The 26,116-nt window shown below is 38.6% G+C and overlaps 3 protein-coding genes across 3 annotated transcripts in view; 1 reads left to right on the forward strand and 2 right to left on the reverse strand.

The window, feature by feature from the left end:
- Nucleotides 1–16: 16 nt before the first annotated feature.
- Nucleotides 17–3,019, reverse strand: LOC136447181 (lumican-like). The gene is made up of 7 exons (XM_066445881.1): nt 2,948–3,019; nt 2,545–2,679; nt 2,221–2,292; nt 1,982–2,059; nt 1,555–1,632; nt 663–734; nt 17–92 (listed from the first exon to the last, which is right to left on the reverse strand). Exons 2-7 carry the CDS (start codon nt 2,562–2,564, stop codon nt 17–19), a joined length of 396 nt encoding a protein of 131 aa, XP_066301978.1. The 5' UTR covers nt 2,565–2,679; nt 2,948–3,019.
- Nucleotides 3,020–4,562: 1,543 nt separating this feature from the next.
- LOC136447182 (leucine-rich repeat-containing protein 15-like) lies at nt 4,563–9,796 on the reverse strand. Its single transcript, XM_066445882.1, has 9 exons — nt 9,628–9,796; nt 7,838–8,027; nt 7,302–7,367; nt 7,049–7,120; nt 6,775–6,840; nt 6,188–6,262; nt 5,334–5,402; nt 4,962–5,033; nt 4,563–4,662 (listed from the first exon to the last, which is right to left on the reverse strand). The coding sequence occupies exons 1-9, from the start codon at nt 9,794–9,796 to the stop codon at nt 4,563–4,565; spliced, it is 879 nt and encodes a 292-aa protein (XP_066301979.1).
- A 3,775-nt stretch (nt 9,797–13,571) lies between these two features.
- The window catches only part of LOC136447184 (uncharacterized), a 39,698-nt gene continuing 27,153 nt past the window's right edge, over nt 13,572–26,116 (forward strand). The window contains exons 1-17 of the mRNA XM_066445883.1: nt 13,572–13,671; nt 20,469–20,658; nt 20,863–21,010; nt 21,379–21,447; nt 21,652–21,723; nt 21,988–22,053; nt 22,400–22,477; nt 22,798–22,866; nt 23,275–23,346; nt 23,548–23,625; nt 23,736–23,807; nt 23,953–24,024; nt 24,468–24,539; nt 24,658–24,741; nt 24,957–25,034; nt 25,222–25,362; nt 26,022–26,093. Coding sequence (XP_066301980.1) covers nt 20,499–20,658; nt 20,863–21,010; nt 21,379–21,447; nt 21,652–21,723; nt 21,988–22,053; nt 22,400–22,477; nt 22,798–22,866; nt 23,275–23,346; nt 23,548–23,625; nt 23,736–23,807; nt 23,953–24,024; nt 24,468–24,539; nt 24,658–24,741; nt 24,957–25,034; nt 25,222–25,362; nt 26,022–26,093 — 1,403 coding nt within the window. The 5' untranslated portion in view covers nt 13,572–13,671; nt 20,469–20,498. The remainder of the gene's footprint in view (nt 13,672–20,468; nt 20,659–20,862; nt 21,011–21,378; nt 21,448–21,651; nt 21,724–21,987; nt 22,054–22,399; nt 22,478–22,797; nt 22,867–23,274; nt 23,347–23,547; nt 23,626–23,735; nt 23,808–23,952; nt 24,025–24,467; nt 24,540–24,657; nt 24,742–24,956; nt 25,035–25,221; nt 25,363–26,021; nt 26,094–26,116) is intronic.

Genomic DNA, 26,116 nt, shown 5'->3' on the forward strand with positions numbered 1-26,116 from the left:
TTAAAGAGAGATTAACTTACAGGTGCGACAGTGACGGAAGATCCGTGAATGTTCCAGATAGAAGAGATGTCAGGTGGTTATTCTCCAGGTAGCTGTGTATCGGGGTTCGATAAGTTAATAATATAGACTATTTAGTTGTAAACTATACCATATAATGTTGAAAGTTCATCTGTGTTGTAGAAGTCAATCTGGAACAAGTTTTACCTGTAATTTCCTACACAAAAATTGGACTTACCTAAACGTTCCACAGCACAACACCAGTCTTTGTCAAGGAATGAGCAATCCACGGCGGAGATGACGTCATGTTATGCAGATAAGACACGTGACTCGGTGAGCAGTGGATCAAAAGTTGCAGAAAGTATTTCTGCATAACGTGACGTCATCTCAGCAGTGGATTGCTTATTCCTTGACAAAGACTGGTGTTGTGCAGTCGAAAATTTAGGTAAGTCCAATTTTGTGTTGGAAATTGCAGTTATATATCATACTATGGACAATTTACACACACATACACACACACACAAACACACGTGCGCGCGCCCAAACACACAGACACACACACACACACACACACACAGACACAGACACACACACACACAAACACAAACACACACACACACACACACTCACACTCAAGCAGGCACACTCAAAATCAATATACTTACAGATAAGCAAGGGCTGGGAGATTTATGAAGGACCCCGGACCGACGGACTTCAATTCATTGTTCCGCAGATATCTGTAGCAGATCATTATGATTTATCAGTACATATTACATAGACTATCAATTCTAAAACGAAGCTCATCTGTGTGCAATACTACAATGCTGTTGACAGTGCTAGTGGCGAAAGGAAGTCCATGCAAATATCACGGATAAGGAAAAATTGAATGTTACCAAAACATCAGTAAACTGAACATTAACCCATGGAGTTTTTAGACACCTTCCTTCTTCATCTACGTACTCTCGTCCTATATTTGTTTGATTCGTCTTATTTGTGTCTTCTTACAATTAAAGGCTACAATACACCAAAATGCTTACAAAAGTACAATACATGAGTACTTAGCACTTGATAATTGAGAAAAACTAATAGACTGGACAGGTCTGTTAGATTTATAAAGGCCCCAGGATGGACACGTTTTATGCTGTTATGCTGCAGGTATCTGAATAAATGCACCAATTGATTGATTGATTGATTGATTGATTGATTGATTGATTGATCGATTAATGAATGTTTACTTGGAAACTTAGCACTTGATAATTGAGAATATACGAACAGGCTGGTCAGTGCTGTTAGATTTATAAACGCCGCAGGGTGGACTTCTTTTATGTTGTTATATTGCAGGTATCTGAATAAATGAATGAACGAATGAATGAATAAATTAATGAATGAATGAATAAATTAAATAAATAGATAAATGATAAATAAATAAATAGCTCTAAATAAATACCTCTAGATAAATACCTCTGAATAAATACCTCTAAATAAATAAATAAAGAGATGACGGAATGAATCCATAAACGAACGAAGGACTGAATATAAATCCTGGCTATAACCCACATGATTTGTATATTAGGCGGAAATGGGTTCGTGTCATTTGCCACTGGAACAAGCTGTATTTTGTTGTAGTCCAGGTTTCTGAAAGAAAAGGAAATCGTTTTAGTACAACAATACAAGAGTCACCAATGATATCATATATGGTTGGGAAATATATATATATATATTTATATATATATATATATATATATATATATATATATATATATATATATATATATATATATATATATATATATATATATACAGCTGTAATAGTATCGGTCAAGTTAAATGCTCTACATTGGTATTTCCACATAACTGTCATCTTTTATATTACATTCTATATATTAGCCCATCGATATCATCCATAAACCACAATTGTATTTTATATCTAGAACGATTAAACTCATAGTAAATTTGTGTATCAATGTCGAACATAATTATTTACATTGTCCTGAGGCTGGGGAGACATTCAAATGCACCAACGTCCAAAGTGTCCTCTTGTATGTTGTTTGACTGCAAATACCTGAAGTGCAAAATGATAAGGAAGTTAATGAAGGAGAGCAATTTGTAAAGTGTATTTTCAAAATGCAGATGTCTGTTTTTTAAAGCAGGTTATCAATTTGATTGATGGTACATTGTCAGTCTTAAAAGTCTTTCATGTTTTAAAGGTATGACAATACTCACAGCAATTCCAGATTGGATAGGTTGCAGAGAACCCCCTGACGTATTCCGATGATCCTGTTGTTTTGAAGATATCTACCAACAAATTGACAAATTGTCATTTTACGTTAATAGTCCCCATTAGCAGCATTAATGTTGAATACCAAAATTAATCCGATCTTACTATGCTACATTGAGATATCGTTGGCCATTGATTGATTGCAAAAGCTTACAAATGGTTCTTGCACAGAATAAAGTATTGCTCTTATCACATTAACAAAATCATTTTGCTTGAAAAAACAATGCAGCAAAGCAAATCTAGGAAGATTTTCATCTTAAGGTACTCACAGTATTAACACTGCCCTCATTGTGGCAAACGGGGAGAACAGTTTCTCTTTGCCTCTGTGGACTCTCCATGAAAGATGCTCGAAAGCATCGATGGAATATGTAGATATGTTGGTGATATCATTGTTATCCGCATGCCTGAAAAATACTTGTATCATCATTGCTTTATAAATATACATGTCCATGGGTACATTTGCAAGGCGACTTTCCCAAAGTCAATATTGTACTGATTTGTAGTTTGATAGTCGTGGGGTAGAATTAAACTGGTTTCAAATTTTCCGTGCCCAAACTGGATCGATCAAATACGACCACTATACTTTATATGTCAATTAGTATGTAATCATGATATAGTTGGCCTATGGATCGCAAAGTTACACACTTATAGAATTTTAGGTTTGTTACTTACACGTATTTCAGGTTTGGCCAGTCCTCTTCAGAAAATGCTGGGTGTGGAAAAGTTGTGAACGCATTGTTGCTGATGAACCTATGACAAATGCATGTCTAGATGATTTCATATTCTTGCAATGTCTCTCAGGCATTTGTTTGGATAATATTCTAATAATTATTTATTCAAAGAAAAATCATGACTGATTTCAATAGGTTGCAATTGCGTAAGGAACACTGTGTCTTCTACCTGTATCCTAGATTACAGCACAACACTCACAGATGACATGCATAAAATCAATACAAATGACACTGCTTTTGTTCTGTTTGACTGTTACTCAGCTCAGTCACATATACCTAACCACAAAGCATATCGCAAGGAAAGGCAACAAGAAACAACACACATAAAAGTGCCCGGGGCTTACAGAGTTTCCAACTTGGAAATGTTGTGAAACGCCTCGTACGACATAGTTGTCATCCCACCGCTCTGACTATGAAGAACACTGGAAAGATATTGAAGTTGAAAACAACAGTTCAAAACAACATTGACACCTTAACTTCACTATAGAGTGAATATTTTATGATCAGATGTAAATTATTGAATTTGATAGTTGTATTCATTTCACAATCAGTTAAAAGGTTAAGTTAATATTGACAATAATTGCGAAATAAACGTCACAATAAGGATTTGATTATTCCAACAATTCCTTAGAAATGAAAAGGAAATTTTCTCAGATATCACTCACAGAGTTCGTAGTTCTGGTAGGTCCACGAAGGCATGGCCTGGCAGCTTCTCCAAGCTGTTCCGATTCAGGTCTCTAAAAGAACATTAGAGGTTGTGAAAGGTAATTATTATTATTAAAGAAGGAAATCACAAATAATTGTAATTGATTTGTCATCATGCATTATCTTTATCAAATGGAAATGGGATTTATCGCTCATATGATCTAACGCTCGTTTTTATATCATATTGTTAGGATACAATTTTTACAGGCCAATCTGTACGTACAGGTGCAGCAGATTTGGTAAATCATAGAAGGCCTGCCAGTTGATAGTAGAGATCTTGTTGTTGTGCAGTTCTCTAAAATAGAATTAAAAACATAATCGATGATATTATTACGTACGAACTTTAACATTTTATGGAGATTACTATCATCACATTTCTCAGTACCAACTGATTTGTAGAAGAGGAATAAAAACAGATCAATGACATTTCACTGACGTCAAACTGACGTCTGTAGAAGTCTGTAAATATTCCGTAGTTTGACTTAATCAGTTATCAAAATAACTCACAGTATTTTCAGGCTTTTCAAACTTAATCAGTTATCAAAATAACTCACAGTATTTTCAGGCTTTTCAGCTGGTGAAATGCCTTGCTTCCCACGTGGCTGATCTGGTTGTTGCTGAAATTTCTGAAAAATAAAAGTGAATTTTTCATCAACACATCATTGCATGTACAGCAAATATAAGTGATACATCTTGCCAAAACATTTTTGCCAACGCTTGTCAAAACATTTCACGCTATGCTACAGTTACATACAATAAGTAATAGATATGACAAGAACCTTACATAACTGATTTTAGTTAATAGAGACACTGTCAATAATATCTCATCAAATTATCAAATATGAATATCATTAAAACAAACATACTACCCACAGATGTGTAACATTTGATGGTTCCAAAGTGTTTAATGTTCTCCAAGACAAAGATGTCAGTACATTCCCATCAAGTGACCTGTAAGGGTAGAATGCCATATGAAAACACACATATGTAGGTACTATGTATATTTCTTAAAATCTTATTTTACCCATGTAGTGTACTAATCATAATACTATAGGATTTGCTATGCTAGTATATGTAATGTTCCCCATTGACAATAAGCTTGATTAGAATAAAGAAAACAGTTGATTTACCAAAGCAGACAGTGATATTGACTAAATTATACAATTAACTATGAAATCTAGCGATATGCAATGACACCATTTGACTTCACATAATAGACAATAAGAACTGTCGGTCTAACTGGAGCTTACAAGAACTGTAAGTCAGTCATCTGTTCGAGCGCATTTGCTGGAATCTGCTTGATCCTGTTCCCACTGAGACCCCTGGAGAAGAGCAAAAAGAGATGATCGATTATGGTGTTGCGTGTCATATTTCTATGAAGTATACATACAAGTTCTATGATTACAGAACATGCAAACGACGTTCTTTCTTTAAAAGTTCAAACTTAGCTACTTGTTCCTTAAAGATCAAATTGTGTTCTGTAATGCTGTTGCTGATGTTGCGTCTGCTTTTATAATTGAAGTATAAGAAATTAGTTTTGAAACGTTTAAAACTACTTTCTCGGTCAAGTATTAACAAATTGTTTATGAAGCGAAAGCCAAATATAATATGTTCCAACTTACAGAAACTGTAAATTGGTGTGTGAGAAGAATCCTTTCGGAATCCAGCGAATATCGTTGTCCATGAGTGCGCTGGGGAAGGAAAACAACAAACGATTCTTTTTACCAAAACAGAACCTTAAAGGCCCAATATGTAAGATTTTGGCGCAAATATTGAAAATATTCTTGTGAACAAATCCTAATACAAATGACATGGACAATCACTTTTTAGCATATTTCCATCATTAATTCGTCTATTTTTGGCATGTATGGTGCTTTTTAACTGTAAAAAAACAAAAGGCTGCAAAAGTCTGCGACACCACCTCAACCTCGAGCCTAATGTTTGTAAACAACAACTTCCTGCACACTGGCAGGAACCCTGGTAGGCTAATTACTTAGCGACACTTCAGTGGATCTAGATAACAGCTGATGTTATGAAGATCATCTTCTTCAAAAACACTCATATCTTTTGAATGAGAATAAAGTATATTAGCCAAGTTTGTAGAGAACTGATAAAGCAGATTTTTCCCGTTCAAAACTGCTAGAACTCTGATAAGGACGTTTGGCAGAAACTGTGGTGAACTGTAATCAGGCACCCCGCTGGGCAGTTGGGCTGATAAGCCTGTGTGGCCACACTGCCCCAACTGCCAACTGGCTTTGAAAGTTCAGTTGTATTGTGCGGCTCACATATGGTGTGTTATGCCATGAGGCGGTTTACCAGGCATGCAACACACACACAAAACTTTTTATAGTTATAGAAGAACTTTCATGTTTCAGCTGTTAAAATGCAAGCTTTTAAGGTTAAAGCAACTTGTTGTACAATGTATAAGCAACAATACTGTTCCATACATTTGAAGGTGACGGAAGCAAAGACTTACAGATGGGTGAGACTGTCCGGAAGTAGTCGACCTGGGTCCACGAATGGAAATGTGATTTTGTTTCGACTGAGATCCCTAACAGATACATAATATCAATGTCAATGTTGTGATAAAGGTCTATGTGGCGAGCAATCTAGCAGTTGAAAAGATTGCCACTGCAAGAGACGATCAATACATCGTGCTTGCAAAGATCTTTTCTGTACCAAGCGACGCTGCTCCACAACAAATCTCTTTAAGCCTTAATGTCGAATAACTCCGTATTGATTACAAGCACTTTTATTATCTATGTATACTGACTTATACGGTACGTATTTCAGCATTTGTAATTGTATTGCTGATCTCTGTGATTTTAATAAGTCTTCTCTCATGAATATTATCAATATTTTATAATCAATACTGTGTAAATTAGCTGTAATAAATGCTAATAAAGATCTTTTTACTGACTTTGACTTCGATTGACCGTTTTCATTGATTTCTCACACACGATCACATAAAGCTTGAATATAGATCACATAAGGCAAAATTACACGGACTAGCATGCTGCAATCATGCTAAGTCCAAGATTACATTTCAAAATATTTACGTACATTCTCGTCAGGACGCTGCAGCTAGACACGTCAGGAAAGTTGAATAGATTGGTGGCATGGAGCGTCCTGTGAAATACAGAAGAATTCGAAATTCGTTCATGAATTCTTCTTCAGCTCATACACGCATGAAGCAGACATTAGTTTCCTCCTTTAAATGTTCTGAATCATCTCACCTAATAAAGATTGCTTCTAAGCTTGATGCTGACACTTAATGTTAATATTAATGTTAATTTCAATGTTAATGTAACCTTATGACAAGTATCACAGTACGTACAGACTGCCAAGGCTTGATAACAGGTCAAAGGTTCCATTTTCGCTGTAGTAAAGTCCGGAGTTATAGATGGCTCTGATGGAAGAAAATATACAGGGAATGAAATTTCGTCATTCATAATTTGCTAAAACACCTATCAAAAGATGTGTAACCTTTTGCGTACACATGAGCACAATAATTCATATCAATTGATAATTTACACAAAACTCTTCCTTGCAGCTTGTTCATGAAATGGAACGTTAAATGGTACACTTACATGGATGTAACGGTAGCTGAGAAGGTAGACTTGGTAAGGTTAAATGTGTAGATCCCCTTCAGGCTTCTATAGACAAGAAACAACAGTTATCATGCATAGCTCGTATATCTAGATTTGCAATAAAACGTTATTGTTTTTTTTTAATGAGTGTAACATGATTGTCCTTTTTTCGAAGAGGTCAATATTTCACATATAGTGTAAATAACATGCCATCCGTTTTGCATTTTCGGATTGCACGTCATTGTTGATTAATTGCTAAATATAGCTCTATGTCAAGAACAATAAAGACAAATAATCTAACAGTACTAAACAAAGAAATATGCTGCAGTACCAATGAAAGCCGCAAGGAGGCCCAAAATATAATCATCTTTTTTCGACAGGACAAGACTTAGCAACAAAGTATACCAACATTACATAACAACCCACAATTAGCTTCTTTACTTTTACTGTTTATATAAACCACAAATCAACACCGTTACACTGTCACACACGCTATCAAAACAATATCATCTTGGCAAAGGCAAAGGAGAACATACACTGATGACGCTGACGAACAAGACACGGTGCTGCCAGTAGCGTTGCAGAAGCAGGCTCCGCAGTGTGAATAGTAGTATCTGTAGTTGGGTGACGTCGACCAGTAGTACATGTAGTTTGCTGACCTGTATGTCTGGTAGTGGTGCCCGTATGCCGTGTAAGACGAGTCATGTGACCAAAACCCGATCCAGTCTATGAGGAAAACGTTGAAATCACAAAGTTCATTGTGTAAACTGAGTAACAGGTGTGTAGATAGAGTGACTGGATTTTCAGTACACCCTTTTGCAGTTTTGTTCGCCCCTAAACTCAAACCCATGTCATGGCGTCATCTGCCCGAGTTTACGTCCGAAAAACGGGCGACGCCGAGGTATTCAATGTCCCATGTAAATTGGTGAAAAGTTCGCGACGGCGCCGTCATGAGCTGCCGCCGTAGTGCCCGCGGCCAGTGCCGCAGCCCAGGGAGAGGGGGGGGGGGGGCTTCAGGAGATGACCCTAACAAATGAAGAACAACAATGGACGTGCCGTTGTCGAACACTGTATCACGGAACAACCGCAAGATGGTTGTGCTTCTACAAAGCACTTTGCACGCTTACCTGTTTTGTCAACGTTTTCACCAGTATAGTGTAAACAAAAATAGCTCAATGCCAAAACCGCTCTTCTTTGTTACCATTGTCTCTCAAAGTTTTGAATTATTAAACCAAACCAGCTTCAAATATATTTTCAAACTACAAATTTATTTCTAAATGGAAGACTGTGGTATCAACGCTTATTTTGTACGTCTTTTAGATGATGCCGTTTTGTCATGATCGTTAAACCTTGAAGCAGATGTGTTTTTGCCCATTGATATGTCTAACAGGTAGTGCCTTATCTACGTCTTGTCAGCTAGAACGAACACAATCGTGCACTAACAAGCAGGGTTGAGATGCAGGGTCAACGTCCGTTGATACGATACGCACCACGGAACATGAACAAATTTTGCGACAGCACACCTTCAAGGAAGCATACAGCTGAAATGCGATCATACTAGTCAACTTGTTACCTCCCACGGATTTCAATAGGCAGTACAATGTACAGAATACGTGTACTACTGCACGTAGAGAGGTTTACATGCAGTATAAAAGACAACTTCACAAGATTGTGCTTGCTTCCAATACCTCTTCCTTTGGAAAACACTTATATTTATGGAGATTCCTTGTACATTATCAACCCAATTCGGCTAGCGACTAACCATTTGAATTCAAGATTGATAGATGGATAAATACAGTCAGCCCTACTCAAGGTAGGGACTATATAAATGTACTTATCTTTGGATATACCAGGTAAACGACAAGATATCTTTTGTATAGATACCCTCTCCAATCCGCGTTTGCGTGTATGTTATTTTCATGATCTAATTATTAGAAAGTATCGTATAAAGTGACCTTATTGCATTTTGAAGCTTATTAGTTGTGTCTATCAACGCATCAAAGCATATCTAAAGGAAATCTCAGAATTTTCCAGGCATATCGGTAGAAACATTAAATCTTACGTATTCTGTCGCTAAACCAACTTAACACAACAGAAAAATACATGTAGCTTGTTTGGCGACTATGCGAGCTAAAAATACATTTTCGAACAGAATACGGCAATTGCCCTCTCGTGCACTGTGCGATTTTTAGGGATCGACCAACATTAGAAGTATGTGTGAAGTAAGATATCCTGAATACATGCCACGTGACAAGTCTTATCAGCTTTTCCTGACGCCTTAAAACTTTGCTAACAGGTATTCGTTGCAAGACAGGCGTATACTTACTTTCGTAGCTGACGCCCTGGCCACTATAACGCGAGTTCCAATAGTCACCACCCCTCCAACCTTCACTTAATCCCGCCACAATTAGAAGAATCAACGCAACACGAACGTAGTCCTTGCCCACAAGTCCTAAGACTTTGGGCGCTACGTGGCGAGCACGTCTTTCGTCCATCTTGTGTCACAGTTAAGGCGGCTTGGGGTCAACGTACCTTTGAGGAAATAGGTAACGCCTTTGACCGAACTTTGTTAGATTACAAAACAAGCGTGTCGGCTATCCTAATTAGTGGTATTCATGAAGAAATTCTCCGATCAAAAATTGTTCTGGTGCTAACATTTCAGAGTTTTCGACAGGATACAGAACTATTTCTTGTCATTTTTATGGGATTTTAGTATAGCACAGCATACCTATCATATCATAAATTCTTAGTCAAAGTGAATGCCCGAGGGAGCCTCTATCTTCATGGTGAATCGCGTGCAACTGACCAAACCGGTTTTTAAGACAGACCTGAACGACGCAGAGGAATGGTAATTGGTACCGCACATCGATAAGAGTGAATATAACACCAGAAGCGCGCTGCTAATCTAGAATGCAACAATGAAGATCACAAACATATATGTGAATGAAGAAAATAAAAGACCTACGTCTCTCAGTGGGAGATGTGCAAATGTTGGCACAGTGGCGCACCAAGTCAGTGAGTGTTTTTGGCACACTGTTTGATAATTGGCCGAAGAGGCTCGATGGGCGTCACTCCACCGTCAGGGAAGGTGGTATAGAATGCCTTTCCCAACGGCATAATGTGAAAAGAAAATTGCAAATAAGATGGGGTTAGGATCATGGTACCGGTCTTTGCTTAGATACCATGTATGTGGCTGACTACCAGACTTCCTTAGATGTAAGCCCGTGATGTACTATATGTTGATTTTTAAAGTCCCCACAAATTGTTTTACCAAACTCTCTATGGAACCAACGTTCACCCACTAAGCCTTCTCGATCGCCGGTACTTACATTGTAAACAACTTTTGAAAGCTTGCAATGGCTATTCAACCCCACATGGTACTTTCTTACAACAAACCACAGCTGGAAGACATAACATTTAGGCGGATTTCTTTATAACTGAACAATGGTGGCCTGTTAAAGAAACACGACGCGCGTGATTGATCATGAGCTAGACTTATTTGTGTTTTTGAAGCTTCTTGGTTATCTATAGCATGGGTACCTTTACAGTTGGTAATAAAATCCTCTTAAAGGTCGCAAACTACGTTACTTTGACCGTTCTTATTGTTTCAAAGTATTAATTCCGTGCGAGTCTTCAGTAAAACAAAGTCCTACTCCTCCTAGTTGATAGTTGCAGGTCGGAAGATACAATTCTTCTCGAAAGGGCTGAAAAAAATTCCGTAAAGAGAGAAAAAATTAAACGATCATAGCCTAAAAGAGAAATTACTTTGCGAACTGAATAATGGATGACACTCCATACATTACATTACATAAAATAATTTTGTGATTATTGCTAATTATCGCATACTATATGCTGGGTTAGCATCTCATGTGGCATATCACGTTTATTCTAGGTCAGTGACACCCAAACTTTCACTGTAATTCACCCGTCCGTCACGGCCACCCATATTCCATTACCAGTCTACTATGCCGTTGTGTTTGTATTGCTCCACCCGAAACAAAACACTTGCACATGTAAAGAAAGCCTTTGACTTTTCCTACTGAAAAGATCAGTGTGTAAAATAGCTCCGACAGATGAACTAAACTTACTACAAAACGTTCAGAGACGTAACTTCAAGCGGGGTTTCTCACAGGATTGCGCCTAATTTACACAGGTACGTATACATTTACAAGCAAAATGGTCGCGCCCAGAATATCACATTATCAGTTTCGGCTCTAAATCAGATACAAGATAACTTTATAGGACATCGCAGTGTTGCCACTGAATTAAAAACCAATGTTATTTTTATGGCAACCACTCGTATTATCTTTATTCGTATTATGATACATAGTACAGATACATAGTACAGATACATAGTACAGATACAAATGCAGATCGAGTATGGTGACCGTGTCAATTCCTACATCGGCGTGAGGAGGGTTGACACCACAGCCCTCTAACTGAGGGGGGATGCGTAAAGTGTAAAGTGCCTTTCCCAAGGGCACAACCTCGCAAATTCGGACATGTCTCTGGGCACAACCCGGGATTCGATCCCGGGTCCCATTGTTTGACAGCCACTTGCGCCACACGACGCCACACAAAAAAAAACAATGTAATGTGATTACAATTCATCAAAAAGAGATGTACAGAGCAGAAATTGCGCCATTTTGCGCTCATTTCCGCCATTTTACCAACTGCAATTCTTAGATAAATTTCAGGCGACAAACTGGGGCAGGTTTGCGCCATTTCGCAATTTGGCGCCATTCATTAGGCGCCTTCATTAGGCGCAGTCCAGTGAGATACCCGCTTCAGTGGGTTGATCGGGTTGGTAGGTGATTGATTGGCTGGTCGACAGATTGAGACATTGATTGATTGATTCTACATATCTCGCTGGGCGTGTTACATAATTGCGGGCCTTCCGAGATGTGTTTTGCCCATTTGGCGCTTCAGGGTTACAGTCCGAAGTTGTCTTTAGAGCATTTGCCGCGAATGTACCAATTCTGTATACCCTCAGGCCTAGTACTAAGACTATGCCAATTGACTGCTTTTACGCACCAGTTAACACACGTAAACATATCAATCAACTTCATTGACATGACATGTGTACTGAGACTTTCTTATGGTCATCTACAGCTTTAAGAATAGTAGATACTTCACAAAAGTCACAGTTCGGAAACCCCTACCACCCCCACCCCCCTCGGTCTTCTCACAAGAAATGCTCACAGGCGAGTCACAGCCTTTCTTGTCAGCTCAAAATTCTACCAACTACTGTGTGCACCGCCATGCGGAGCACCTGTGTATTACACCACAGCCCAAGGGTATTGTTTGCCCAGGATCACCTTATGTAAACATACTTTCTCTATTTACAGATAACATTGCAACCTTTCACTGTTTAAAGTCCTCAATAGATCGAACAAAATCCAGTTACAGAGACCTACGGGGGATCAAATAATACTTTCTATCCAACATTAAGATTTGTAGATAAACATCATAGCAATGATTTTCACAAATACGGTAAACATCCGAAATGTGCACCACATAATGTGTACAAAATTGAATAGCCTTGGCAGTTGAACTAAGCTTATCACAAATAGTTCTTAATCTTAACTCTGGTCGGTTTGTAGACCATTCGGGTTATTGATTGATTGATTGACTTATTGATTCGTCGATGTATTGATTTATTCATTTTACGACTTTTGCTCAGGTTGTTAAACAATCGCAGATTCTTTAAACTGTTTTTATTTTAGTTTTTTACTTGACGATGGGGGGTAACGGGGTATCCAATATCTTTAAGAAGAGTAAATACGACATGAACATCCGCCCCCTGCTTCGCACACATGCCCAAAGCCTTCTAAGTCCGCTCTGAATCCCCCATCCATTGTGTGCGCCAACATGCGGAACGTATGGGTATTACACCGCACCCCTGACGTTAATGCAAGGGTATTGTTTGGGACAGGAACGTCGTATGTAAACACATTTTCTCTATTTACAGATAGATAAAGATGATAACCTTGCAACGTCTCACTGATTAAAGTCCTAAATAGGCCGAACAAAATCTAGTTACAAGGACCTCGTAGGATCATACCTTTACTTCTTACCTACTATTAAATGTGTCCATATCAAAGATTGCACTACAGCAATGATTCTCAAAAATACGGTAATTACGTAAACCATCGAAATGCGCGCCGCACGGTATGGAATATTATGTATGGTGAGGATTTTACTCATAACTGTGCAGCCCACCCCTCCGATAGTGTCAGATGGTACGTCCCAGACAGGGAAGTAGAAATACCATACACCTGTGTGAGGGTTATGTTACCGAAGTGTCGTCTGGCAAGCTGTGTCTGAGCAACATCACGTAGCGGACAAAAAAGATATCTACAGCTGAAAGGTAAAGCTACTTTCTTATTTATTCAGGTAATATAGCATTCTGACAGTGGGGTACTTGATTGTGGTGTAGTGGTAAGCGTCCCAGCTTCTGGGCTAGACTTCTAGGTGTATGCCTCGAACCCCCGTTGTTCTTGCTCAGCCGGCCGTGCTCTATAAAATTGTTTACAAATCGGTGGGCAGGAGCTCTATCCTAGAGTCGGTCCCAGCTTGGACGTGCTGTAAGGGATTGCATTCGTAATTTCGGATGGTGACGTAAAGCCGGCGACCCTGTGTATGAGGGAGCTTCAGGCATAAGCCTCAAGCGTGAAACCGGTGTTGCTTGGCGAAATACGCCAGCCGTAGCGAAGCCGCATTGCACTACCAACTAAGGAAAAAGCGCCATGCTTCGCCCTCAGTTTGAGGTCATCTTTTTTAGACCGCTTTATTTTTTACAGTCCTTGATAGGATGAATTTGCTGAAAAGAGCAGTGGGGTTTTCCAAGCAAGCAAATCCAAGCAAAACTTACCGTACATAGCGTCTGTTTTTTTATAGAAATCAGGATCATGGCTTTTTGTAAACTAGAAACGTAATTATTTCCGTCATGTCTTATAGTATTGCGTTTGACCTATGTTGGTGCTATAGTTGACTGATTTCAGTGGTGAGTTAATCACTTTACGACGTATAGTTTTAGCTGTCACACAGTTAAAATAAGTGTAATTTTGTTTCGAATCCGGAAACGACTAGTAGTAGGCTTATTATACTCTTGACAAAGTATCCACCTTACTTGTCAAATAGGCGTATGTGTCATACCGCAATGTAGACGTTGATTTATTTGCTGTTATTGGCTGTTGGCAACTTATTTCAGACCGGTATGGACGAACATAACACTGCCCTTCTGTAATTTGTACCGGCCATGCACCAAAGTCCATTTCTGTACAGCTGTTTATATCGTCGCGGTGGCACCTGTACGACCGTACACCGTGTGCCGATATTGCAAACTCGCGTTGGGTCAATTCTGTTTGTGGCAAATGTTTGTAAAGTAACGTGAGAAAATGTCCCGTGAACATATAATTCAGACGCTACCCGGTGCTATCGTTCATTTTGAAAAAAAATATTGTTTAAAACGTCATACACAATATTGCACAACAAGCTAATTTGTGACATTTCTAAAGTTTTTAATATTTGCAGAAAGAGCACTACTCGCAATAGTTTTGTTACGCTATGGTGGTATATCAGGGAGAGTGACATGGATCAAATATCGTACAATTGAATTACATGTGGCGGTGTGTGTGTGTGTGTATCGGGGGGAGGGGGGCATATAGACTTAACATATGACTACAAGTAGGAATCATTTGACTGATCGAAGGGGGACACCTACAAAGAAATTCATAACTACTTAGGTTTTATAGTATTCGTCCTAATTCGAGCAAACCACAATGCCTCTCATTTCTAAAATTGCCAACGATTTCGCTAGGTAGACTCATAAAAAGTATAAATGTGTGCGTTCGTCTGTCTACAATTTAAGTGTAGCAATCGGCATAAAAGCATCTATATAGTATAACACGGTAAATAATTGATGAACGCGGAAGTGAGACATGTATGAAACAGTAACCTTCGTGTTTGCCCTTTCATTCACACCCAGGAAACACAACGCGGTACATAATGCACTTCATTCTCTTTATATGGGTGAAATCGATCTAAATTTATTTTCTGTATCAAACAAACACTGCCATTACTTGGGTTTTCATAGAAAAAATATCTGGGACGATACAACCAACCTGAAATGAATTAATAACAGCGAAAAAGGTTCAGTGTACCAATGTACCTAAGAATTATACACTGCGTTAATGGACGTCTAAAGGTATTATCATACTTCCTGGGGGAACAGTATTTTCTGTATATTACCAAGGTTGAATAGCACTTGTTGAATTGCGTGCGTGAGGACAATTCAATTTTCCACTCGAAGTACCAGGTCATTAGTGGTTGTTTGCCCACGGACTGTATAATAGCACATATTACTGTTTTATTGCCTTTATAGATACGTCGTGTTTGCCTGCAACCCCGGTCAAGATGTCGTTAAAGTATAAATGGTTGCTTTACCGTGTATGTGTTGCTAACCATATCATCATACTTTGTGGTATTGAAACTAATTAGGTTTAAATCATTCCTTTCTGAAACGTAAGCCATGTGGATATGACGTCATGACGACGTAAATATCTTCTTCTTTTTCAAACAACGATTCGCATATTTGGAGATGAAAAGAATATATATATATATATAAGACTATATAACAATAAGATACCATGACAGTCTATACACAGTATCTCCAGTTGCTGTAAAGGGGGAATGTTCGCGGTGGTTTTAAGTTGGCGGTTGATACTGTAATGCAGATTTTTACTGTATAAATGTAAAATCTTTACGGTGGTTGTAAATTAGCGGCGAATAGGACACTGTAAAATGCGCGAACACAAACCCACCGAGATCATTTTACAGTATGCTGTGCAACCACGAACACAATTAAAAACGTTATCAAAAGCACAAGGTGAAAAATGGCAAGGACAAAAAATGCTTTGATGTAGAAGTAAATAAAACTTGACTCTCAAGACCCCCCTCGCAGTTTTTAAAAGCCGCAAACGTTACATTATCGTACATATGGTAACTAGAGATTCTTTGAAGGGGGTAGCCAAGCGTTTCCTTATTGTGTACATCTATTGTTTACGGTCACGACCATCTGAAACACAAGTGTAGAGTACACAACTTATTCACCATCGAACTGACATACCTCACGTACAAGTGTTGTTAACTGTTAAGAAGCTATCAATCTCTCTCCTAAGTCTGCTCTATATAATCTAATCGTTTACATAAAACTGTAAAAGCTGCTTGGCTAGTCCAGAACATGGAAAGAAACTAAACGTATTGTTAGAAAAATGAGTGCATAGGTCTTAGACGAAGCTGTTGAGAAAAAATGGCGGCAACTTTAAATTTTCCTCAGAAAAGTGGCAAAAGATCGTCTGAAACACTACCTATTGTCTTATCGGAAAGAAATGGAAAAGTATTGAATAAGTCTTAGATTAAGCTTGTGTCAGAATGTTTGCAAGTTTTCCTCAGAAAAGTGGCAAAAGATCGTCTGAAACCCTACCCGTCGTCTGTTTCTAAAAACAACACAATTAGCACCCCTCGGTTGCTTAGCAACGTCGTCATGCACCTGTCCGCGCTCTAATGACCGTGTGACGTGTTGAATAAAAGGTACATGCGTGCTCTGTTTTCAACACCACAGCAAAACATGGGCTGAACAGAGAGCCTTTTGTCACACTATCGTCGTCATCTTAAACTTTTTTGGCAGGTGTCCCTCGAATATTTCGTGGACTATGCTTTGCCTCCTTCCCACCAGTGGCTGCGACCGCTAAGCGACCGCTGTGCGACTTCGTGTTTGATAGATCGCTCAACGAATCAACGAATTTCATAAACATTCAAAGAATGACCTTTTCTACGTTTTTTTTGTTTCATTCTAGTCTTTTAAAGCATGCCTTTACATCGTGCACCATATTCCAATTATAAAATCAATGGTCACAAAAATCCAATTTATTGTTAAACGGTCGCCAAACAGTCACCATCTAGTGGAAAGGGGGCCTAAGATGCATGAGAGTTGGGTTGTGTTTTTTTTCTCAAGATTAATATCTCAATACACGGCGTGTGAGGTTACAATGACAACATTGAATCTGCGCACACCAATGGTGTACCCATTTCTTACTGGATTAATTAATTTCGATATGAATTTAAGATGAGATTTAGTCATGTATCCACAACATTTGTTTCTGTTACCACAGACATTTTGAACAATCACCAGCTGGTGTTTTATAATTACATCGAGTATCTCTGACAAAAGAACATAAACACTGATGTTTGATGGTAAACAACTACTATTATGTCTTTGTTGTATATGGTCAAATAAACGCGACCATTTTTACAAATCCAGTCTGTGGTAAGAGACTGCAGAGTTGTCATTGAAGGTGGAATTGGATAAACTATAAAAAAAAATACACAGAGGTGGTAAAAAGGCGTTGGCAAAGTTGATGTTACGTCCTATTTCCAAACGACAACGATAGTAGTGGCATGACAGGAAGCCACAACAAATAGCCATTTATTCGTAACTCAGACTGTTGTCTGTGGAGAAACTTCACAGGAAAACGTGTCAAGTCGTCGTTAATTTACCAATAAAAGACAAAGGTCTTGATCCCTGACTTTGAATTGTGTGCGTCAAACATTAAAAGATTACTTAATCACACGGCAAAAGTGAACTCTGATCTGCTAAAAATCCAACTGTATCAATGTCCTTGATGTATGCAGGTTTGTATTGCCCGTTAAGCCCCGGTCACACAGTCTACGAGCTTCGGCCGTATGTGCTGATCGCCGGAAGGTTGCCCGATTTTAGAATCGACAGAGGGTCGCGCATATTTTTCCCTGAAAATCTACACTTATTACATTAGACGAGACTCGGTGACCTGCAAACGTGGTAGATTCCTAAAATGTGCGGGGTGATTTAGAAAATACCGGGCGTATTACTGCCGACAATGTCATTTAGAAGATCCCGATTTCCGTGCTGTGTGACACGGAGTACACTGAGGTAGCTTTCTGACCTAACACGTAACTCTGTGTTCCACAATGTTGTGTACACAGCCAATCTCTATGAAGTGTAGCATTCCTTTCTGCAACATTGATGTTTGACGGTAAACAATAACTATTATGTCTCTGTAGTGTATGGTCAAATAAACGCGAACAATTCTTCGAATCCAGTCGGTAGTAGGAGTATCAGCGTCCTGACGAGTCTTTATTGGAGGTGGAATCGGAATAAACTCCAATAAATGTCACATAGCTGTTAAAACGCGTTGACAAAGTTGACACTACGTCCTATTTCCAAACGACACCGGTAGTAGTGGCATGACATAATGTCACAAACAAACAGCCACTTATTCGCAAGTCAGGTAACCTAGACTGTTGTCTGTGGAGAAAATAACTTTGTGTGCAGAAACTTAACAGTAAAACGTGTCAAGTCGACATTAATTTACAAATAAAAGACAAAGGTCTTGACCGTTTGTTGTGCGTCGAACATTTAAAGCTTACTTAATCACACAGCAAAAGTGACCTCTGGTCTGCTAAAAATCCAATTGTATGCATGTTTGTATCACTCGTTCAGCCACTGTAACACAGTCGGCGAGCTTTGGCCGTATGTGTTGATTGCCGGAAGGTTGCCCGATTTTAGAATCGACAGAGGGCCGTGCATACATTTCTTTCCTTCTTTCTCAAATCTACACTTATCAAATTAGATGGTGCTCGGTGACCTAATTCCTACAATTCGCGGGATGAGTGTGAGAACACCGGACGTATTACTGTCGAAAATGTCATTTAGCAGATTAGTCGGCCGATCGATTTTCGTGCGGCATCCCAAAAAACTCCTCTCTAGCCGTATTCGGTAATTCCTGCCGTACCCGCTAGAAAATTCTTGCAGTAGTTTTGGAGCCAAACCTCTGCTTGGAGAGTAAGTTTGATGGGGGTGCACACTCAGGAAGGGTAGCTCTCTCACCTAACTCACGTAACTCTGTGTACATCAATGTTATGTACATAGCCATGGTACCGGGTTAGGGTCAATCGTTATCTGTACAAAGTTCTATGTCTTAACAATCTCCATGAAGAGTAGCATTCCTCCCTGCAACCCACCGAACCGAGCAATGAGCGAATGCGTCACACGCTCATTCCACTGAAGGCAATGACCTCTCCAAGAAGGCGAATTGACAGAGCACGCAACGAATCTCATAGATTAGAAAAAAAACTGAACTTTTATACCTTCTGTGTTTTGCTGTCTTCTGTGTCTTACTTGAACATTTTGCATGATATTCTAATTAAGAAGTCAAAGGTTACAAAAAGCCAATTTAGGTCGCAGCGCGATCATCGTCAAGTGGGAAGGGCCTTGTAATGTAAACATTAGTCTTTCAGCGCAGATGTATCAAACACTAACATGCTACCTATTGATATTAAAACCTGAATGCTGTTTTTATCGTCCACTTCAGTCTTTTTTCTTCTAGTGCTATGCTTGAAGAGCATAGACCAGAAAAATGCACAGTAACAAAGGTGACTTGCTTTTTTTTTTCTTTCTTCCAAAGGTCAATAGTAGCTGTATTGGGGTGCTATGATCGTAACAATTGGACTTGAGAGACGCTGATAGGCTTTCTCACTTGGTTAAAGCCCCTGGCCCTAGTCATTCGAATGCGGTGCATTTCTCAAGTACCAAGCAGAACTTACTTTGTTATACATGCCTTTCTACATGTATTAGAACAGGAGAGCGTATTATCAAAATAATGTCCTAAATTTGTTAAACGCAAATCAGCGCTCAGTACGCCCTGTGTTTTATCTACGTAGGAAAGAAGGGAAACACAAATGTTCTGAACTTGTAAGCCAGCGCTGTACATAATACTTTATCAATATTGTATCTAACGAGAACATTGTTTTTATCTATATGTACGCATTTTGTAACCTGCGTTACCGTTTGTAGTACGACGATTCTGACATTAAAATATGCCACATATAAAGGTGCCAAATGTCGTTTTTAAAAGTCAGAAATTTTTTAAGTCGTCATAAAAATGACAGTTTGGCACCTGATAAGTTACAAATGTGTACATTTAAATCGAAAAGAGCGAGTATGTTAGCAAGTACTCACTCAAGACTTTCTTATTACATAGTTTTATACAGAAACAGATACTTTCTCAGGCATTGACGAAATGTATTCATTAATCCTTATTAAATACCCATCGACTCTCCTTGTAGGTCTGAACGCACAGCGATATCAGAAAGAAGATGGTATTGTCGTACAACCTTGATGATAGCAGAAAAAAGGTTTCGTTAGCAATCGTTCTGCTACTGATGTTCATCCGGTCGTCTGATGGAATAGACTGGTTTTTTGGAGGAAACTACTGGAATGAACGTTATGGTAGCCATGGCATCAACTACGAAACAGGTACATATATATTGATAATACAAAGAAGTCGGAAATAACTTTCATTGTGTCTTAAATGATTATTGTTCTATTCTTAAAGACAAGTATCAAAGGTACTTTTAGTGTGGCAAACATGTATGTTATTGCCAACAATGAACAAAGTCATGTGTTTATTTTAACTCAAATCAGAAAAAAGTTTTATTTCCTTTTTTTCTTTTTATGAAGGTGGTGACATGTTTAGCGGTTTGTGGTCTCACCACTACACACGAATTAATTATCGGCGTCATTATGATGACTACAACGGTAGGCCTTCTTGCTCGGGTTGTACCTGCGACCAACGTACACAAACGGTGTCCTGTTCGTCTGGCACTGTGTGAGTAGACTTTTCTCGTGCGACATATTGTGTAAACATTCGTTTCTAGAATATATTCGTTTCTAGAATATACAGGAAAAGGCTTTATCATGAGAAGACATCGGAAATCACTTGCAGGATCTAAGCAAATGGCATTCAACTTTAGAATTCTAATGGGTCGTCCAAAATGCAAGCACAGTCAACAATGTTTTAATCAGGTATAAAGCACGGCGTTATAACTTCAATTAGGAAATTAGATTGATTTACTCCGTTTCAGGTGCCAGGTACTTCATTTCATCAACCAATATTTTGTGCAGTATGTACTGATCGATGCATGTACAAACATATAGTGGTATAGAACAAATTAACGATGCTGGTATTACTTGCAGGTATATCAAAGCTCAGTCCTTCGAGTTCAACCTGTCAGAGTCCACATTTCCAACTTCCGTTACACAAATGTGAGACCAGTTCTAATTGTTTTACTATTTGAGCAATTATACTGCTATATATGTAAGTCATTGAGGATACTCAGAAGAGAAAATAATTCGGCCTCTTTAAAACTTTGAATATAATTTGCTTGTGATGAATACCGACTTTGCATGATGAAAAATGACTTGACATACCTGTACATAACATTTCAACATGTTCATGTATCCCGACAGTACAATTATCGACTCAAGCCTGCAGTTCATTGAGGACAGGACATTTGCAGACCTTAGAAGCCTTCAAAAGTTGTAAGTCAATATATTGTGGCCATCATAATTAGCTGATAGCTAATGCGACTAAAATATGTCATATGTATCTTAATATAATGAAATCAATATAGTTATGATACTGTAAATACGTTACAAAATACAATGCATTTTAGCTTAAGTCTTGGATACCATAGATTTGCATGTCCTCACGATCTGAATGATCTAATGTATCTAAGTGATATTGAGTGCGTTGGCTTTGTAGCCGTTACCAATAGTGTATAAACTTTGTTTTCTCTGAAATAGGACCATCCATGGAACGGATCTGAAGTATTTTCCGGACATCTCCAATTGCACTGCTCTTCAAAGACTGTAAGTAGAATAAGAGGTCAACTGCTAGCTTTTTGATGGAAACTCTCACGCCCTCCCATTGGCTTTTTAGATCATATGTGTTGTGTGTGTGTGTTTGTTTGTTTGTGTGTGTGTGTGTGCGTTTATATGTGGGTGTGCGTGCGTGTGTGGGTGTGCGTGTGTGGGTGTGCGTGTGTGTGTGCGTGCGTATGTACGTGCAAGGAGATTCGTCACAAAGGACACTTGTCTATTGCATATTTCAAAGAATAAAACATTAAACAAGAGCTAAAGATTTGGGTCATTGTAATTGTATTTTATTTGAGCTTAACAAGTTGCGCAGCAACATTATTTTTTCAATACATTTCAGTGATCTGAGCTGGAACAACATTGCTTTCCCCGTTGGAGTGGACCCGAAACTACGGTTTTCGGACACGCTTACACATGTGTGAGTTCTTTCATGACCATCGTGATTATAAGAGCCATTTTTGTTTTGTGCAATGTAGGTAGCCTCCTATAGCAAGCTTTTAGCCCCATTTGTCCTTTGAAATGTACTCATAAGTAGTAGCAGCGATATGCTTTAAGCGCTGGCATAAGCTTCATTAAATCATTTCTTAAATCCAACGTAATTCTCTCTAAAATTGCATTGGATCCTTTGGATGGAATGACGCACCAAGTTCTTTTGTTCTAAAATACAACCAACATGTAATACCCAAACAAAGTAGAAGGCTTGAAGTATTGTCGAATAATGACTTTGTCTTATTTCAGGAGCCTTATGGAAAACAACATCAGTTGGGTGCCTCGTGGTCTCTTCTCTGGGACCAAGATTCGCCTCTTGTTAGTTGGACTTTTTATTCTCAATATGCCATTAAAGATCTCCAACATTTTATGTTTAAACAAGGTCATGTACCATTGATTGAATGATAGCATGCATGAATCATTTTGAAGGCGCAATGACTTAATGACGTGGAATTAGAGTAGCTAGGCTGGCATGAGATCTAGTCATGGTCTCGATTCCTCGCATTCCTTGCTAAACTTCGTGTCCTTGGAAAAGGTACTTTGCACGACTTTCGTCACAACAAAAAAATCGGTTAGGGAAGAGAAGGATTAGTTCTGCCTTTCTATACCGTACCCTACCTAGTACCTAGACACAGTGCATAACAACGCACGCATGTGGCTAAAGGCTATGGAACCTTTACCTAGCTCGCAATATGACATCCTTATGACTTGGCCTTGTGTTTTCAGAGGTCTCAGTGTGAACAAGATCAAACAGTTTCCTTCTAATGCTCTGGAAAACATGACTGACCTGGTGTTCCTGTAAGTAGTTACCTTCGTAATGATAACATTTGAATTGTTGGGTAGACATTTGCGTTGGTTCTATACAGTTAGATATATTGTTTTTACCAAAAAAAGCCTCGAGAAAAATTTAAGCAATGACTTTTTAAACTAACATCTTTACAATATATAAGATAACAGTACTGGACCTAATTTCGTCTTGGCATACTGTTCCTATCGCAGATCTCTTGATCAGAATAAGCTGACGTCATTATCAAGGGTAACTCTGGACACCCTTGCAGATTCGAACATCATGCATCTGTGAGTATCATGACACGATGATTTTCATATGGTATTTTTAAAACAAACAGCAGCATCTACAATGCACCACAAGTTTGACTAATGTAGTGGTTGGTTCAATTGTCTTGCAGAAATTTCAGTAACAACGAAATCAGCTACATCGGCGCAAAGGCATTTCTTCGGCTGACCAATTTGAAGATCTTGTAAGTCTTACTGTTCTTTTTCCTACTTCACTCAACAATTCTAATAATTAGTCATGTTTATTGCACTAAACTTTATAAACCTGTGTATAAGCGCTTTACATAAGATATTACCTGGATACATATGAATAAGTCACCTCGTTTCTAGGGAACTGCACCGAAACTCGATGTCGACTATATGGTGGAACACTTTCGACAACTATCACAGTCTACTGCACATGTGAGTATATGCGTAATAAGTATGGTATTTGTTGGACTACAAAAATTGTGAAGGCACACAATCAATCATGTTATCCTCATCAATTCAATCAATGTCTTCCGCGTGCTTGACACGATCTGAACTGTATGGTGTAACAAAATTAACAATGTAGAATATTTCCCACACTTCATCGTTGTTTCGTCAATGGTTTCATCAGGTTGGTAAGTAACTGAATAAAAATACTCTTTTCACGCAACCAAGTGATGTATTCAAGCAACGTTTCGGTGATCTGTCACCTTCCTAAAGGCGATTCTGACTGATTCACATTGCACTGCAGCACAGGTGTCGCTGCTTAGAGATGCGTTCCCAAAGGCAACGTATTTACATTGTACACTGTTACAGGGCTAGGGAACGGCATCTACAATGCGGCCCCAAACGTTCATCGTTGTTTCCTTTTTCCACAGAGACTTGAACAACAACAAGCTTAAGAAGCTACCAAGCCGTTCTTTCACGAATATGGTCGAGCTGAGAACATTGTAAGACCTATTTGTGAAAATCAATTCTAATTCTGAGTGATTTGATTTTCCTATATATCATCAGCTACTTTAGTGGTTGTACACTGTACAGGCAATGAAAGGTGTGTTGTTTATACAGGATCCTCCACAGTCAACAGGCACCAGATGTCATGTCAGCAATCATGTACGACGCCTTTGACAACCTTGCTAACCTGACGACTTTGTAAGTTCACTCACCTTTTTTTGTACAAAAATTATGCAAAGTGATAATCTCCAGCTGTACATGGTTTTGTATCTACTGTATATTTGCATGACAAGGCAAACGCTTGTCAACCTGAATGATTCAAAGGCCAATCTTTGGCTGTAAATACAAATTCGCAATTCTAAAACACATCTCTAGTCTTAAATAATCTGCTACATGTATCTTCGTCACTCTAGGTTCATCAGTAACAATGGACTTTCGTCTTTTCCACATCCTGCCCTCTCCGAGGAGGACTGGCCAAACTTGCGATTCATGTGAGGTTTTTTTTTATGCCTTTCATCTATGAATTAATTGGTATAATATTGATGTTTATGTGCTATATGTGTTACTGATATTTGGCAAGAAATTGATGATTTACCCATGCCATTTGTTTTGAATCAATGTACAAATTCTGTGCACATTTAAACACATGTAGATCCTTGAAAAGATATTATCTTGCAGACATGCAGACCATAACAGAATCGTTAATGTTACCGAGTATTCCTCCGATGCCTTCGAGGGTGTGTACCTGTCTCTGTACCCGGGAAGGAGACGTTTACATGAGGGTCACCCATTCTCAAAGCTATCATCTGTACAAACACTGTGAGTAACATATTTGTTACTGACATAACGACAACTTGATTTCAGTGTTGATTACAGGACACTTGATTGCCTCAACACGTATCAAATCTGAAAGTATATCTAGTTCTAGTTAAGTTAAAGAGAAAGAATTACTACAGCTGCCAGTAAGTATTGTCTGGAAATTCCACCAACAACTCCATTGTAACCTTTAAGAAGTCCATCCTTACTTAGTCACTACCTTCCCCTTCTATCCGAAACATTTGATCCCGAAAACGTATACACCTGGCACACACCCTGTTCCTAGACCCTGACTTTGTAATTATTATCCTTTTTATATATCTGTATTATTTGTGTTATCATTATTTCTGTTTATGTCACTATTCAACATTATTCTCTGTTTTTTACCAATGATTTATTCAATAGTGGTTACTTTTTTTATCATTTATCCTTGTTTGCGATTGTAATTGTTAAATTAAATTGTTCGTCTTGTATATATCCATAATGTTTTTGTGTTGGACAGGGGTCTAGTGAAAAAACTTATATAGTTCTGTTACCCCAGTCCAGTTACCTCTGTAACAAAGTTTGCAATAGTACTAGGCACTCTTTGATGTGGATATTAGCTCTAAAGCAGTGGACTACTAGGCACTCTTTGATGTTGTTTTTTTTCACTTCGTTTTCAGGTGGCTTAGCGACAATAGCATACTCTCCATTCGTGAGAATGACATGTGTAATTTACAGAGCCTTACAACCCTGTAAGAAAACTATAATGTCATTT

Source organism: Branchiostoma lanceolatum, chromosome 13 (genome assembly GCF_035083965.1).
Source record: "Branchiostoma lanceolatum isolate klBraLanc5 chromosome 13, klBraLanc5.hap2, whole genome shotgun sequence".
NCBI classification, from domain to species: domain Eukaryota; kingdom Metazoa; phylum Chordata; class Leptocardii; order Amphioxiformes; family Branchiostomatidae; genus Branchiostoma; species Branchiostoma lanceolatum.